This window comes from Grammomys surdaster, unplaced genomic scaffold (genome assembly GCF_004785775.1).
Source record: "Grammomys surdaster isolate TR1022 unplaced genomic scaffold, NIH_TR_1.0 100, whole genome shotgun sequence".
NCBI classification, from domain to species: domain Eukaryota; kingdom Metazoa; phylum Chordata; class Mammalia; order Rodentia; family Muridae; genus Grammomys; species Grammomys surdaster.
This window is the reverse complement of record NW_021604579.1, coordinates 5,153,109-5,167,350: the sequence shown is the minus strand read 5'-3', so window position 1 is coordinate 5,167,350 and position 14,242 is coordinate 5,153,109. Positions and strand designations below refer to the sequence as shown.

At 39.4% G+C, this 14,242-nt stretch overlaps 1 protein-coding gene across 2 annotated transcripts in view; it reads left to right on the top strand.

Moving 5' to 3' along the window:
* Positions 1 to 442: 442 nt before the first annotated feature.
* Positions 443 to 14,242, top strand: part of Ipp (intracisternal A particle-promoted polypeptide) — a 39,084-nt gene continuing 25,284 nt past the window's right edge. Inside the window, exons 1-4 of one of the 2 annotated variants that reach the window (XM_028786312.1) lie at positions 443 to 540; positions 3,242 to 3,583; positions 6,721 to 7,152; positions 11,604 to 11,759. In XM_028786312.1, coding sequence (XP_028642145.1) covers positions 3,292 to 3,583; positions 6,721 to 7,152; positions 11,604 to 11,759 — 880 coding nt within the window. In that variant the 5' untranslated portion in view covers positions 443 to 540; positions 3,242 to 3,291. The remainder of the gene's footprint in view (positions 541 to 3,241; positions 3,584 to 6,720; positions 7,153 to 11,603; positions 11,760 to 14,242) is intronic. The other variant, XM_028786321.1, reaches the window with a different exon arrangement.

Genomic DNA, 14,242 nt, shown 5'->3' with positions numbered 1-14,242 from the left:
GACAGAGAGAGACAGAGAGACAGAGAGAGACAGAGAGAGACAGAGATTGGGAGTTGCTAATGCTCCAGGACACATTATGATGTTTTACACTGAGGAAGAACTGGACGTTTTGAGTCTTTCCCTCAAAGCAGGCAGAGTGTATCAAAATTGAGGTTCATGAAATGATCTAATAAAAGTGGTAGATAAGTACTGTGCACGTGATTTTTTCTCAATGCCGAGATCGGTATCTGGCCTGAGACACTTTAAGAATTGAAAATGCGCATGAAACCGCCCTAGGGGACACCACTAACCCAAGGCAGGAGGGAGGCTTTAAGAACCCGCCTCTACGGCCAGCGAGCCGCTATCCAGGTCGCCCCAGCGGCGCGTGGCTGTGAGGAGGCGGGCCCAGGAGCGGAGCACGCGCAGTAGAAGGTTCCCGCATCGGCCATGAAGCTGCGCCTTCAGCAATCGTGGTCACCTGTCACCACAGGCTGTGCCCGCCCCCTCCGCTGCCTGCGCGCGCAGAGCATCGGAGGGCGCCGGCGGGAAGGGACACGGCGGGTAAGCGAGGCCTGCGTACGATCTGTGTTTCTCACAGGGTTGGGAACTTCCTCGTGTCCTCTCCGGTCCGGGAAGAGCGAGTGATTGGAGCTTTGGAACGCGCCGTTCCTCCGTTTTCCTCCTGTCACTTCCGGAGACGCTCTGACGGTCCAAGTGTTTTAGCCGTCCCGGAGCTTCCTCCAGTCTTGCGGCGCGTCGGCCTCTGCTCTCCCAGCACCCACTGGGGAAACCCAAGGCCGGACCCTGTCCCTGACTTCTGCCGGCTCCAGTCTGAAATTCCTAACCCGGCTTGCGCTGTCAGTAGCACAGAGTTCTCTTCCTCTAGTGTCTACCAGGTTAGGTAGAATTCTAGTTACAGCCTTCAACTCAAGCACAAAGAGTCTCAGCTGGAGTTCTGGCCCCCCCCTTACAGAATCAATTTTCAGATGCTCTTGAGAGAGAAATCGAGGCCACCAAAGCACAGGTCCTCTTTAGTCCCTCTGATTGTCTCCATCGTTAGCCAATAAACTGTATCGAGACAGAGCCCTTAGATCCCTATGCACTAATCTCAGAACTTCGTTTTTCATGTTTGTATGAACAGTCATTTCCCAAGCCACATTTTAGGATGAGGTACAATACTATCAACATTTACTGAGGATGACAACAAACATTCTGACCCTCTACTGTCAAAGTGAATATTAAGTGAACTGTTTCTTGTAACTCGAGGCATTTGAGTTAGTGGCTGTGCTTTAATACCTTGAGTAAGAGACAAATAGAGGTAGCCTGGAATCATACCACGGGGGTTCAGAATCTGCTGTCACGGAGAATACAAGCAGCATCAAGTCCGACAGGCACACTATGTTTAATAACATCTATAGGTCGAATTTCCACATAGAGGGAAATAGATTGTATTTATGTGCCAATTCTTTGTAAGATGTTGGCATTGTGTACATGCTGAAGAAAATTTTAGTGGCTTCCTTTAAACCTCACAAAAAATTAGTTTCTAGATTGTCATGATTATCAGTTTTTATTTACTATTATTGTTGTTGTTGTTAGGACAAGGTCTTACTGTGTAGTCTTGGCTGGCTTGGAACTAAGAGATCTGCCTGCCTCTGCACCACCACACCCAGCCCCAGACTGTTTTTCACTGATAATTTTGACTGAATACTATATACTGAATTTTTTTAACATCAGCTTACAATAGTTCTGTCATTTTGATTAAAAAGTTTGATTAAAAACATTCTGTTTTTTTTTTGATGCCTAAATTACAAGACCTTAATCATCTCACATTTACTTTGTTTTATCTGTTGATCTTATATTGCAAGAACTCGTGGTTTCTTCATTCAGTAACTTGAATTTACCCCTTTGGTTCTCATAGCAATTTGTCATGTTTATCTTCAACTTTTATTTGGGAAATAAGAAATGATGAAAGGATTGGATTTGTGTTATCTCCTACTTCATGCCTACTTGAAGAACCCAAGCGTTCTTAGATGGTTATTGGCATGTTTGTTTTTGGTAAACCTATGAAGATTCAGGTCCAAGTTTCTGTACTTGGATTCTGTTCTCTACAACCTGGTCTGATAATTTCTATGTAATAGAATATGGTAGGAACAACCCTAGGCTTAGACAAAATAAACCTGAGACTGTTGGTATACTAATGCTGGGGAAACTTTGTTAGTTTCCTTCTCTGTGACCTTAGAGATTATCTTTTCTTCTCATAGAAATTACAATTGAGGATGAGACATGGTTGCACTGGACTTTAATCCCAACACTCAGAAGGCAGGAACAGATTGATCTTCTTGAATTTGAGGGCAACTTAGTCTACATGGCGAATTCCAGTCTGGCCAAGGCTGCAAAGTGATACCATGTCTTTAAAAAAAAACAAAACCAAACAAACAAGCCAAAAACTACAATCAGCACAAATTTTTGAAGAAGCTAACAATTGAGGCAGATATGGTGGCACATGCCTGCAATCCCGGCAGTAAGTGTCAGAAGGCAGAAGGATGATTACAAGTTTGAGACTCTTATCTCATAAAACAAAACCCCTAGCCTTTTATTATTATTTCACAAACATTTGAAATGCTGATATATGTTAGAGACTGATCCTATAGCAGTAGAAACTAGTTTCTTCTATAAAGGAACTATTTTTCAGTAACTGTGTGTGCGTGCATGAGTTTGGATAGATGTGGTTGAATGTGATATAGACGGTAACATAGGTAAGGTTAGGGTGGCTAACAAGTCTAGAGGAGAGAGAATCAGGAAAATGTGTGGAACAGAGTCTTGGGTTAAAACAAAGATCCACAAAGGCTTTCTATGTTAAATGAAATGTATAGACTGAAAGATTTTAACCAGACATTTGAGCACAGTTGATTTTTAGAAGTTCATCCTGCCTAAGATGTCTATTTCTTAACTGTAGTGATAGAACTTCTTTCTGCCTTTGCCCAAGGAGGGGTTTCTGGCCATTCTTCATATCTTACTGCTGTTTATCTTTTAGTGCTCAATTTAGTGCTTATTTCTTCTGTGGAGCATCCTTTGGCTTATTACTGACTACTTATTCCACTATCCAAAAGCATATTAGAAGTCCTATCATGTAGTATGGCCCTTATTTGTTTAGTGTGTGTTCTATGATCGTAGATACGTTATAGAAAACATTTCATCTGTATGTGAATAGAAACTATATTAACAGAGAGACATTCTTTGATCTTTGTGCTTTGTTTCTCAGGGTAGAAGCAGATAATGGGCAACAGTGTCTTTCTCTAATCTGTGATCATCATGTCTAAGGAGGAGTGTGCCAAGGCTGCTGACAGTTCATTTTCCTCTGATAAACATGCCCAGCTCATCTTGGCCCAGATGAACAAAATGAGAAGTGGACAGCATTTCTGTGATGTGCAGCTACAGGTGGGGAAGGAAACCTTTCAAGTTCATCGGCTGGTCCTGGCTGCCAGTAGTCCATACTTTGCAGCTTTGTTCACTGGAGGAATGAAAGAGTCCTCCAAAGACGTTGTACAGATTCTCGGAGTTGAAGCTGGAATCTTTCAGTTACTTCTAGATTTCATTTATACAGGTATATCCATGTATTGGTTTTCTATTGCTGTAATAAAATATCATGACCAAAGTAACTTATATAAGCTTATTTATTTTTAAAGGTGAATGAGTATTTTGTTGGCATGTGTATACATGAACCACTTGCATGTAGTACTTATGGAGATAAGAGGACATTGGGTCCCCTAGAAATTACTCTTATAGTTAGGGAAAAAATGGAAACAAATACTTTATTTGGTCTAGTTTTGAGAATATACTATGTTCTCCTTCAGCAGTTATGTAAAGGAGTCTGATGAGATGGCTCAATGGGTAAAGGTGCTTGCTACAAAGCCTCAGGACCTGAGTTCAATTCCTAAACCCTCAGGGTGGAAGGAAAGATCTGACTCCAGGAAATTGTTCTCTGACCTCCATGCATGACATGGTGATACGTATCTATATACAGACACACATGAGGTGGAGGTGAGAATAATGTAAAAAAAAATTGTTAAAAAAACTACTTGGGGGAAATTATTACATTTTTTAAATGTGTGGTATTTGAGGCTGGTGAAATGGCTCTGTGGTTAAGAGTGTTTCATCTTCTTTCAGAAGGTCCAGGTTTGGTTCTCAGCACCTGCTCAAAACCAACTCTAGTTCCAGTTCCAGGGGGTCCAGTGACCTCTTCTCACCTCCACCTGTCATATATTCCCTTGCTAGATCATATGGTCCTACACTTTTCAACCTTAATTTGTTTGTTTTAATTTATTTATTTTTATTTTATATGCATTGATGTTTTGCCTTGCAATTTGTGTGTCTGTGTGAGGGTGTCCATTCCTGGAGTTACAGATAGGAGCTGTCATATAGGCTCTGGGAGTCGAACCCAGGTCTTCTGGAAGAGCATTCAGTACTTCAACTGCTGAGCCATCTCTCCAGTCCCTTACACCTCAACTTGTATTCAGTATTCTTCCTGTTTCTTTAATCTCTTTGGTCATTCACTCTTAAATAATTTTTTGAACATCCAATTGGACTAGATCATTGGGAGTAGAGAAGGTAAACCATGCATACACAAACTTTAATATACATATATAATATGTGTGTGTGTATACACATATATATAGTTTTTTTCCAAACAGAATCTCACTATGTAGCTCTGCCTATCCTGGAACTCACTTTGAAGACCACTCTGGCCTTGAACTTAGAGAGATCTGCCTATCTCTGCCTTCCAACCACTGGGTTAAAGGCCAGCTTAAACTTTTTAAATAGAAAAAGGAAATAAATTAGGGACAGATAGCTTAGTACAGTGATTGTTGTAAAAGGGATAAGGTGATTGTTGTAAAAAGCTGGGGTGGCTGGGCATAGTGGTGCATACATCCCATCATGCAGGAAGTAGAGCGGAGGATCTCTCTTGAGTTTAAGGGCAGCCTGGTCTATATAGCAAGTTTCAGGTCAGCCAGGGCTACACAGTAAAACAATATCTAAAGAAATAAAATTAAAAAAAAATTAAGGCTAAGTATACAGCTGAGTGGTAGAGTAGTTATCTATTATCTGCAAGGCTCTGGACCCTTAAAGGGATAAAAGTATAAAACAGAATGAAAAGTTTATTAGGAAAGAGAATTATAGTATTTCTGCTACCTTAAATATAATTAGCTATTTAATATCCTCCAAAAGTTATTACATAAACTATGAAAGTGAAGCCAAGCATGGTGGCACATAATTATAATCCCAGCAGTTGGGAGGTACGGGCAGAAGAATCAGGAATTCAAGGTCAACCTCAGGTACAGAAACCCTGTCTTAGAAAAAAGAAAAAATGAAAATAGAGTCTTTGGGGCAAGGAATTCAAGTATTTAGTTGAAATAGTTAGTAGTTCCTCATATGCTATAGATTCTTGTTTATGACTCATATTAAAAAACTAAGACTGGAGCTAGAGAGATGGAGATGGATCACCGTTAAGAGCACTGACTGCTCTACCAGAAGTGGTGGCTCACAGCCATCTATGAGATCTAATACCCTCTACTGGCATACAGGTATACATGCAGAGTACTCATATACATAAATAAATAAATCTTTAAAAAATTCTAACATTGTATGACATTATATCATAAATGACTCTAGTAAACCTGCTTTGTTTCCCTTCCCAGTACCTCAGTTAATTTGCTACATGCATATAATCTATATTAAAAGTATGAATTTTACTGGATGTAGTGTGCACTGCTTTAATCCCAGCATCCTGGAATAAGAGACAAGAAGACTGAAAGTTGGAAGTCAGCTTGTTCTATGTAGTGAGACAGTCTCAAGAAGCAAGAAAGTGTTGGCTTTAAGGTCAGACTAACCTGCAACTTGTTCAATCATACAACTTTTCTCAAAACATTTTTTGAAGAATTATTCATTTTTATGTTCTGTGAGTATTTACCTGCATGTATGTATGTGCATTAAATGTGTACAGTGCCTACAGTGGCCAAAAAGGGCTTTGGATTCTCATGGGAACTGGAGTTATCATATCAGTCACTGTGAGTCCTCACTTAGGTTCTGGGAAGTAAACCTGTGTCTTTGCAAGAGCATCAAGTGCTCTTAGGTGCTTAACCATCTCTCTAGCCTGTCAGTCATATAATTTTGATAAGAGTTATTTAAATTTCCTAGTTCTGGGTCAGGCAGTAGTGGTGCATGCTTTTAGTTCCAGCACTTGGGAAGCAGAGGCAGGTAGATCTCTGAGTTCAAAATTAGCCTGGTCTACAGAGTGAGTTCCTTAATACAATAATAAGAAAACTGATATCTACTAGATAGGCGTATAGTAAATATTAAATGAGTATAAAGCAACTAAAACAGTGTCTGGCTTATTATAGTTGTTCCATAAATTGTATTTTGTTTTATTTGAGAAAAGGTTTCATTATGCAGCACTGGCTGTCCTAGAACTCACTATGTAGGTTAGGCTGGCCTTGAGCTCACTGAGATCCTCCTGTCTCAGCCTCCTAAGTGCTGGGATTGAAGACATGCACCACCAAGCCAGGCCTAGTTGTTCCATAAATGTTAAATATCATTGTCATTTAAGTTTTGGGTTTTTTCCCCACATATCCTATTTACTAAGTTTCTACTCTGCAAACATTAAACTATTATTAAAGTCAAGTAAAATCATGAGCCAAATGTTCATTTTGCTTTATTGGTTATTTTATCTTTCTATTTCCCTAGGATTGGTGAACATAGCTGTGAATAATGTCCAGGAGTTGATTGTTGCAGCAGACATGCTACAGTTGACTGAAGTTGTTAATCTTTGCTGTGATTTTCTGAAAGGACAAATCGATCCACAGAACTGCATTGGACTCTTTCAGTTCTCTGAGCAAATTGCCTGCCATGACCTTTTGGAGTTCACAGAAAACTATATTCATGTCCATTTCTTGGAGGTTCATAGTGGGGAAGAGTTCCTGGCACTTACAAAAGATCAGCTGACCAAAATTCTACGAAGTGAAGAGCTTAGCATTGAGGATGAATACCAAGTCTTCTTAGCAGCGATGCAGTGGATTCTGAAAGATCTGGGAAAGAGAAGGAAACATGTAGTGGAAGTGTTAGATCCAGTTCGATTCCCTTTGTTACCATCTCAGAGGCTTTTAAAGTACATAGAAGGTAATTCTTTACTGTATATCAAACTAGTTGATCTCTAAGATCTGTTTCTTTGCGTGTGTGTGTGTGTGTGTGTGTGTAAGCACTTAAAGGCTAGAGGTTGACTTGATGTGTCTTCCTCAGTTGTTCCTCACCTTGTGTTTTGAGACATCTCTCTCACTGAGCCTGGAGCTTGCTGATTTATCTAGACTGGCTAGCTAACAAGCCCCAGAGATCTTACTGTCTCCACCTCCCCGGTTCTAGGATTTCAGGCTCATGCCACCATGTTGGGAATTTTCACATGGGTGACAGGATCAAACTTAGGTTCCTATACTTTGGTCAGAAGTCATTGAACAGCTGATACAATATTATGGCTTCTGTGTAAACTTTGAGTTATCTTCAGGTTCTAAGCATTTTCGTCTTTGTTTTATAATTGTTGGGGATTTCTTGTTTTAAGGTGTAGTCTAGGCTGGGTCAAATTCACAATCTTCCTGGTGTGTACTACCACAACCAGGGGGATTTCTAGTTCTGAAGTAACAACAACAGAAAGAAACACTCTCTCTCTCTCTCTCTCTCTCTCTCTCTCACACACACACACACACACACACACACACACACACACACGTGATTAAAAAAATAAACTAAATCTTCATTTGGTTTTAAAGACATTGTTTCTCTGTGTAGCCCTGGCTGCCCTAGATCACTATGGTGATCGGGCTGGTGTCAGACCCCAAGATCTGCCTCCCTCTGCCTCCAAAGTGCTGGGATAAAGGTGTGCCACCGCTGCCAAGCTACCTTACTTTTTTTTTTTTAACTTGAAGGACAAAAGGTAAATATCATTAAAAATAAAATTATAGTTTCAATTTTAAGCAATGTCAACTCTCTGCTAAGAGAAATTAGGCACTTAGGATTTTTACTTTTCTCTCCATCTACTTTTTCTGTCAAAGTCCTCAAGGTTTATAGCATTACCTCTGTGTTGCAGTCACGAGTTGCTTGGCTCTTTGCCTTTATCTCTCTAGTCGGATGATTTTGGTGCTAACAGATGATTTTCAGCTGTGGTTTATGTGTTTTAGACAGGATCTCATGTAGCTGGAGTTGGTCACTAACTCAATCTACAGCCAAGAGTGACCTCACACTTCTGTTGCTGCTGACTCCTTTATCTCACAAGTGCTGGATTACAGCCATGTGATCACATATGCAGCTTCAAGTATGGAGAGGTTTTTATTACCAAATTTTCTTTTTTTACTCATAGTTTGGGTTGGTCAGATTAAATTTTTATTTTTATTATTTAAAATTTTAATGTGCGTATTTTGCCTGCATGTGTGTCTATGTATTATGTCTGTGCCTGATGCTCAAGGAAGCAAAAAGAGGTCAGATCCTCTGGAACAGGAATTATAGATGTTTATGAGCCCCATGTAGGTTCTAGAAATTCAACTTAGTTCTCTTCAAAAACCATGCTTGCTTAACTGTTGAACCATCTTTCCAGCCCAATGGGTTTGCTGGATGTTTGTTTGTTTGTTTGTTTTTCGAGACAGGATTTCAATGTGTAGCCCTGGCTGTCCTGGAACTCACTCTGTAGACCAGGCTGGCCTCGAACTCAGAAATCCGCCTGCTTCTGCCTCCCAAGTGCTGGGATTAAAGGCATGAGCCCTGCTATTTCATTATTCTTGATTTTTGTTGGTTTTGTTTGTTATTTTTTTAATTAGATTCTATCATATTTCCTTTCTTTTTGAAAGTTCTTCTGAGTATGAAAGTGCATGTCTGTAATCCTAGTACACAGGTGGCAAAAACAGGAGGATCACTGCAGATCTGAGTCCAGCCTAGACTGCATAGTGAGTGCTAGGCTAACCTGAACTAAATAGTAAGGCCCTGTCTCAGACAGAGACCTCTCAAAAAATAAATAAATAAATAAATAAGCTTAATTTTCCCTTCATTTTGGGAAAGGTTTTTATGTGTAGTTTCTGAATATTTTTATATATCATTTGACAATCATCTTTTTTGAAACTGTCGTGTGTGTGTGTGTGTGTGTGTGTGTGTGTACACGCATATTACCTGCATATATGCCTGTGCCCTTGGAAACTAGAAAAACCTGCCAGACACCCTAGAACCAGGAACTGGTGTTACAAACAGTTATAAGCTGCCATATGGGTGCCAGGAATCAAACTAGGTTCCTTTAGAGGAGCAGCTAATGCTCTTAACCACTGAGCCATCTCTCTATTCCACCTTCTTTTTGACTTAGGTCTCTTAGCCCAGGTTGGCCTTAATCTCTTTATAAAATCAAGGATGACCTGCAACTTCTGATCCTCCTTCCTCCACCCTCCCAAGTGCTAGGACTACAGGTGGGCATCAGCAGGACCAGTTTAGAAACAAAATATTCTGATGTCATGAGGAAAATTTTCTAAAGTTTTTTGGGTGTGATTGAGTAGGTTGCCTCTGCTCAGGGGTACTTAGATGAGGTGGGTACTTGAGATGAAAGTCAACCAATGTCCTGTACTAACAGGACATATTGTCTTCCCTGAAAGAGCAATATTTTCTGATTTTCATATAGAACTAGTAATGGACTGTCTTCTAGCCTTCTCAGTATACCCCTATTTCTTATCTCTGTATCTTATAAATAATATGGAGGAAAGGCCAATTAGTAAAGTCTTGGGAACCATCAATGGATATTTTGGAGGAAGAATGAACAATTGAAAAGCAAAGCAGAGGCAGTTGAGAAACAAAAGCATCTTGGTTGGGTTAGAGCTCACTGGAGGCTAGCCCAGCATAAATTCAGCACTAGGTTTAATCCAAAGTAAGGACGTCAGCCCTAGAGCTTCACCGCCCTCATGTCTCAGGCTAGAAAGATACAGTGAGAACACAAGTCTTATTCAAAATTTCTACTGGAGAATACAGAGTAATTGCACTAAGATAAAAAGAGGGAGAGGGAGAGTCATCTCTTTGTCAGAGCAGAGTTTGAACTATGTAAACAAGATGGGGGTGAGGGTGTGGGATGGGGACGCATCTATTGCAGTAGATCCCAGGGAAAATAAGAGAAAGAAATGGAAGGATTCAGCCTAGATGGAGAAGCAGGTGGGCGGGTAGGGTATGAGGGGAATTAGCCATAAATAGAAACACATTCCTCTTGAAATTCAGACAGTAGAGTTACTAAAAAATATAAATTTTGCAGGGTGGTGGTGGCTCACTCCTTTCATCCCAGCAGTCAGGAGACAGGCATGCAGATCTCTGTGAGTTCTAGGATATCCAGGGCTATAAAAAGAAACTCTGTCTCAAAACTTTAAAAATTAATAAATAAACAAACAAATAAATAAATACACACAGTCTAAAACAAGAGCATTAGAATAGGAGGAGATGTATTGCTAGGGAAACGAAGTTAGAATTGAAACACCAATATTGTAGAAAGGCATATACATGATATACAGGCATGCATGTAGTCAAAACACCCATCCACATAAATAAAATTAATTGTAAAAAATTTTAAAGATTTTTTTCTTGCTTTAACTCATCATTTTTAAAGGTTTCCAACATAAATGTATTTTCTTTGTTATTAGATTTTATGTGTAAAAGTTGATTTTTAACTTTTTTCTTAGATAGTAGTGTTCTTTTTTTTTTTTTTTTTAGTGTTGGGGATTGAACTCAGGTACTCACCCCCTCACCCCACTGAGCCTGGCCCTGTTAATTGTGAAGTTGGTTCATTTTGCCATCTTTATTTGGAAAGTATTATATATGTGTTTGCAATTTAGTATTTTTAAAAAGCTTTTAAATTACATTTCTATGTACTTGTGTGTATATTTATGTAAGTTCAAGCATACCTCAGATCAGAGGAGGGCAGCAGAAAGTTTGAGGGGCTAGTTCTCGTCCACCATGTAGATCCTAGGAATCGAACAAAGGTCATCAGGCTTGGCGGCAAATGCGTTTACCTGTTGAGCCCATCTCACTGTCCCGTTTAAAACATTTACAATTTATTTGGATAGACTTAAGGAAAGTATATTCCTTGCCAGCAGTTATAAAAATAATATTTTCTATTGTAAGAAATATACCATTGTTTGATAAGGGGTTTATTTTGGGAGGATTTATTTTATTTTAGATGATGTGTGTGTCTGTGTGCTGGTAAGTGTGTGTAAGTGTGGACGCCTCCAGGGCGTGGATGCTCGTGGATGTGGACTGCTTTGAGCTGAAATTATAGGTGTGGTTGGTGGGAACCGAACTTGGGTTCTTGTGACAGCAGCATATTCCTTTAATCCTCTCCAACACCAACGGTGAGGAGGGGGTTTTCCTTATTGCTTTTTATTTCATTTTGTTTGTTTTTCTTTTTTGAGACTAGGTCCAGGATGGACTAGACCTCACAGAGATCCTCCTGCCTCTGCCTCCAGAGTGCTGGGATTAAAGGCATGTGTTACCATGACTGACCAGGAAATGTTTCTTTTCAGTAATATTTGAAAGTCATTTAAAACACTGTCTTTTTAAATACTGTTTAGGAGTATCTGATTTTAATCTTCGAGTTGCACTGCAAACACTTTTGAAAGAGTACTGTGAGGGCTGCAAGTCTCCCAAAGAGAACAAGTTTTGTAGTTTTCTGCAGACATCTAAAGTTCGACCTCGGAAGAAAGCAAGAAAATATCTGTATGCAGTAGGTAAGAAACTTTGGGTAATAATAGAAATCATTTTCTTTTTTTTGTTTTTTTGTTTTTTAGGACAGGGTTTCTCTGTGTAGCCCTGGCTGTCCTGGAACTCACTCTGTAGACCAGGCTGGCCTCAAACTCAGAAATCCACCTGCCTCTGCCTCCCAAGTGCTGGGACTAAAGGCATGTGCTACCACCGCCCGGCTAGAAATCATTTTCAGGATAAGAGCTTAACTAGTTTGTTGTTACTATGCAGGTGTTACTAATATGCAAGGTTATCAGAATCATATTTAGTTTCATGTTTAGGCTTAAGATTAGTGAATTGAATTTGCATAATAGGTTGAACACATTTAAAACTTGATAGCTTCTCATTCAACAATCTATTTTACATTCTAATTCTTTGGTCATTGATTACCTAGTTGCCATCAAATGACTATCTGCAAATTTATTTATTTATTTATTTATTTATTTATTTATCTATCTATCTATCTATTGTGTGAATGCACATACATGGACCATAGTGTATGTGTAGGTGTGAGAAGACAACTTAGAGGAATTGTTTTTCTTCCCCCTCTTTGTAGGCCCAGGAATTGAAGTTAGGTTGTCAGGCTGGACAGCCAGTGCCTTTCCCTGCTGAGCTACTTCACTAGCACAAGAAACATTTCTGTAAAAGTTAAAATTTTGCTAGGCATAGTAGCTCATGCCTACAATTCTAGCATTCTGAGGCTGAGGTAGAGGAGTGCAGTCAATTCAAAGTCAGCCTGGGTTACTTAGTGAGTTCTGGGTCAGCTGAGGCTACAGTGTGACACTGTCTTTAAAAACACAAACCTTAAGTTCAAAGGAAGTATATTTAACAATTTGAACTCTTCATAATGTCTTAGTCATTGGGGGTGATAAAGTAAGTGGTTTCCAAAGTGTTTTGACAGCATGATCCATAAGAGGACTCTTTCTGCCATCTTGGAATCTGTAGAGTCCTCTAGGAACAGTAGTTCTAAAAGGCAGATATGTCTGGGAGGCTGTGGTACAAGGCTATTTTTGAAGGCTGTAAGCAAGTTCTCAGCACCAAAGAACACACAGCTCATCTCAAAACTGAAGATGTTTATGCCTGAGATGAAACTGAGCTCTGTTCAGGCAAGAGATGTGCTTATGTGTATAAAGCAAAAAGGACACGGTGACTCCTGGAGGCAAACAGACAAACCAGAGTGAGCTGCAGAAAGTAACTGAGGCCCCCAGGAACAGTGGCAGTTAATGTCAGATTCCAATGCAACCTTCCTGAAAAGGCTGTTGGGCACAGGAGCCATGTGATCTTGTCCCCTCCTGATTTAAACTAAAGAAAATGGATTTATAGGCTGGGCATGGTGTACAAGACTTCAGTCTCAGCACAAGGAAGACAGATTATATGATAAAGTTTTATCTGTTAGTTTTTCTGTGTGAGTTCAAAGCTATGTACATAGCCAGGGCTATGTAGAGAAACTGTCTCAAAAAAAAAAAAAGTGCATTTGTGCAAAAAACATCAGAGGAGCATGTTAAAAAAATTTAATTTTAAACCATTAAAATTGGTCAATATATAGCATGTAAGGTTATCCAGATATACTAGATATGCTATGGCTATATATAATTGTTTATATATAATATAGCTCATAATTATACAAGATGGATTGTATGTATACTTTTTACATATTATAATATGTAAACTTTCCTTTGGTGTGTATACTATATTTTTTTTGATAAGTGGATGGGTAGGGAAAACATGAATTTCAATTCATTATTTTTACTTTGTTTTATTTTTTTATTTTATTTTGTTATGTTGTGTTGTGTTTTTTTTCAAGGCAGGGTTTCTCTGTATAGCCCTGGTTGTCCTGGAACTCACTATGTAGACTAGGCTAGCCTCAAACTCAGAGATCAACCTGCCTCTGCTTCCCAAGTCCTGGGATTAAAGGTGTGCACCACTGCTACCCGACTTTTGCTTTACTTTTTGTTTTGTTTTCTTGCTTTACTTTTTAAAAGCTTATTTTCTGTGTTATTAATTATGTGTATGGTCTCTGTGTGTGCATGCACATGCCATGGTGTGTGTGTGAAGGTCAGAGAACAACTTTTATGGAGTTAATTATTTCCTCCCACCTTAATGTGAGTGCCAGGGATTGAGCTTGGGTTTTCAGACTTAAGTGACAAATGCCTTTTCCCACTGATCAACTCACCAGTCTTCAACCCACTTTTTTTTTTGACATGCTTTTTAAAAAATTTTTAATTATGCGCATATGTGTGTATCTTTGTGTAGAAACATGCATGTGTGAGTACAGCTGCCTGCAAACTCCAGAAGAGGGCGTGAGATCCCTGGAATTATGGTGGTTCCCTGTCCTTTGCAATAGTACATACACTTTAACACCGAGCCATCCCAGCATCCCCTCAACACACTGTTTTTAATTGAGACATACAAAAGTCATAATGAAACTTTATAATTAGTTAAAGGACATGGCCTAGACATATATTTTATA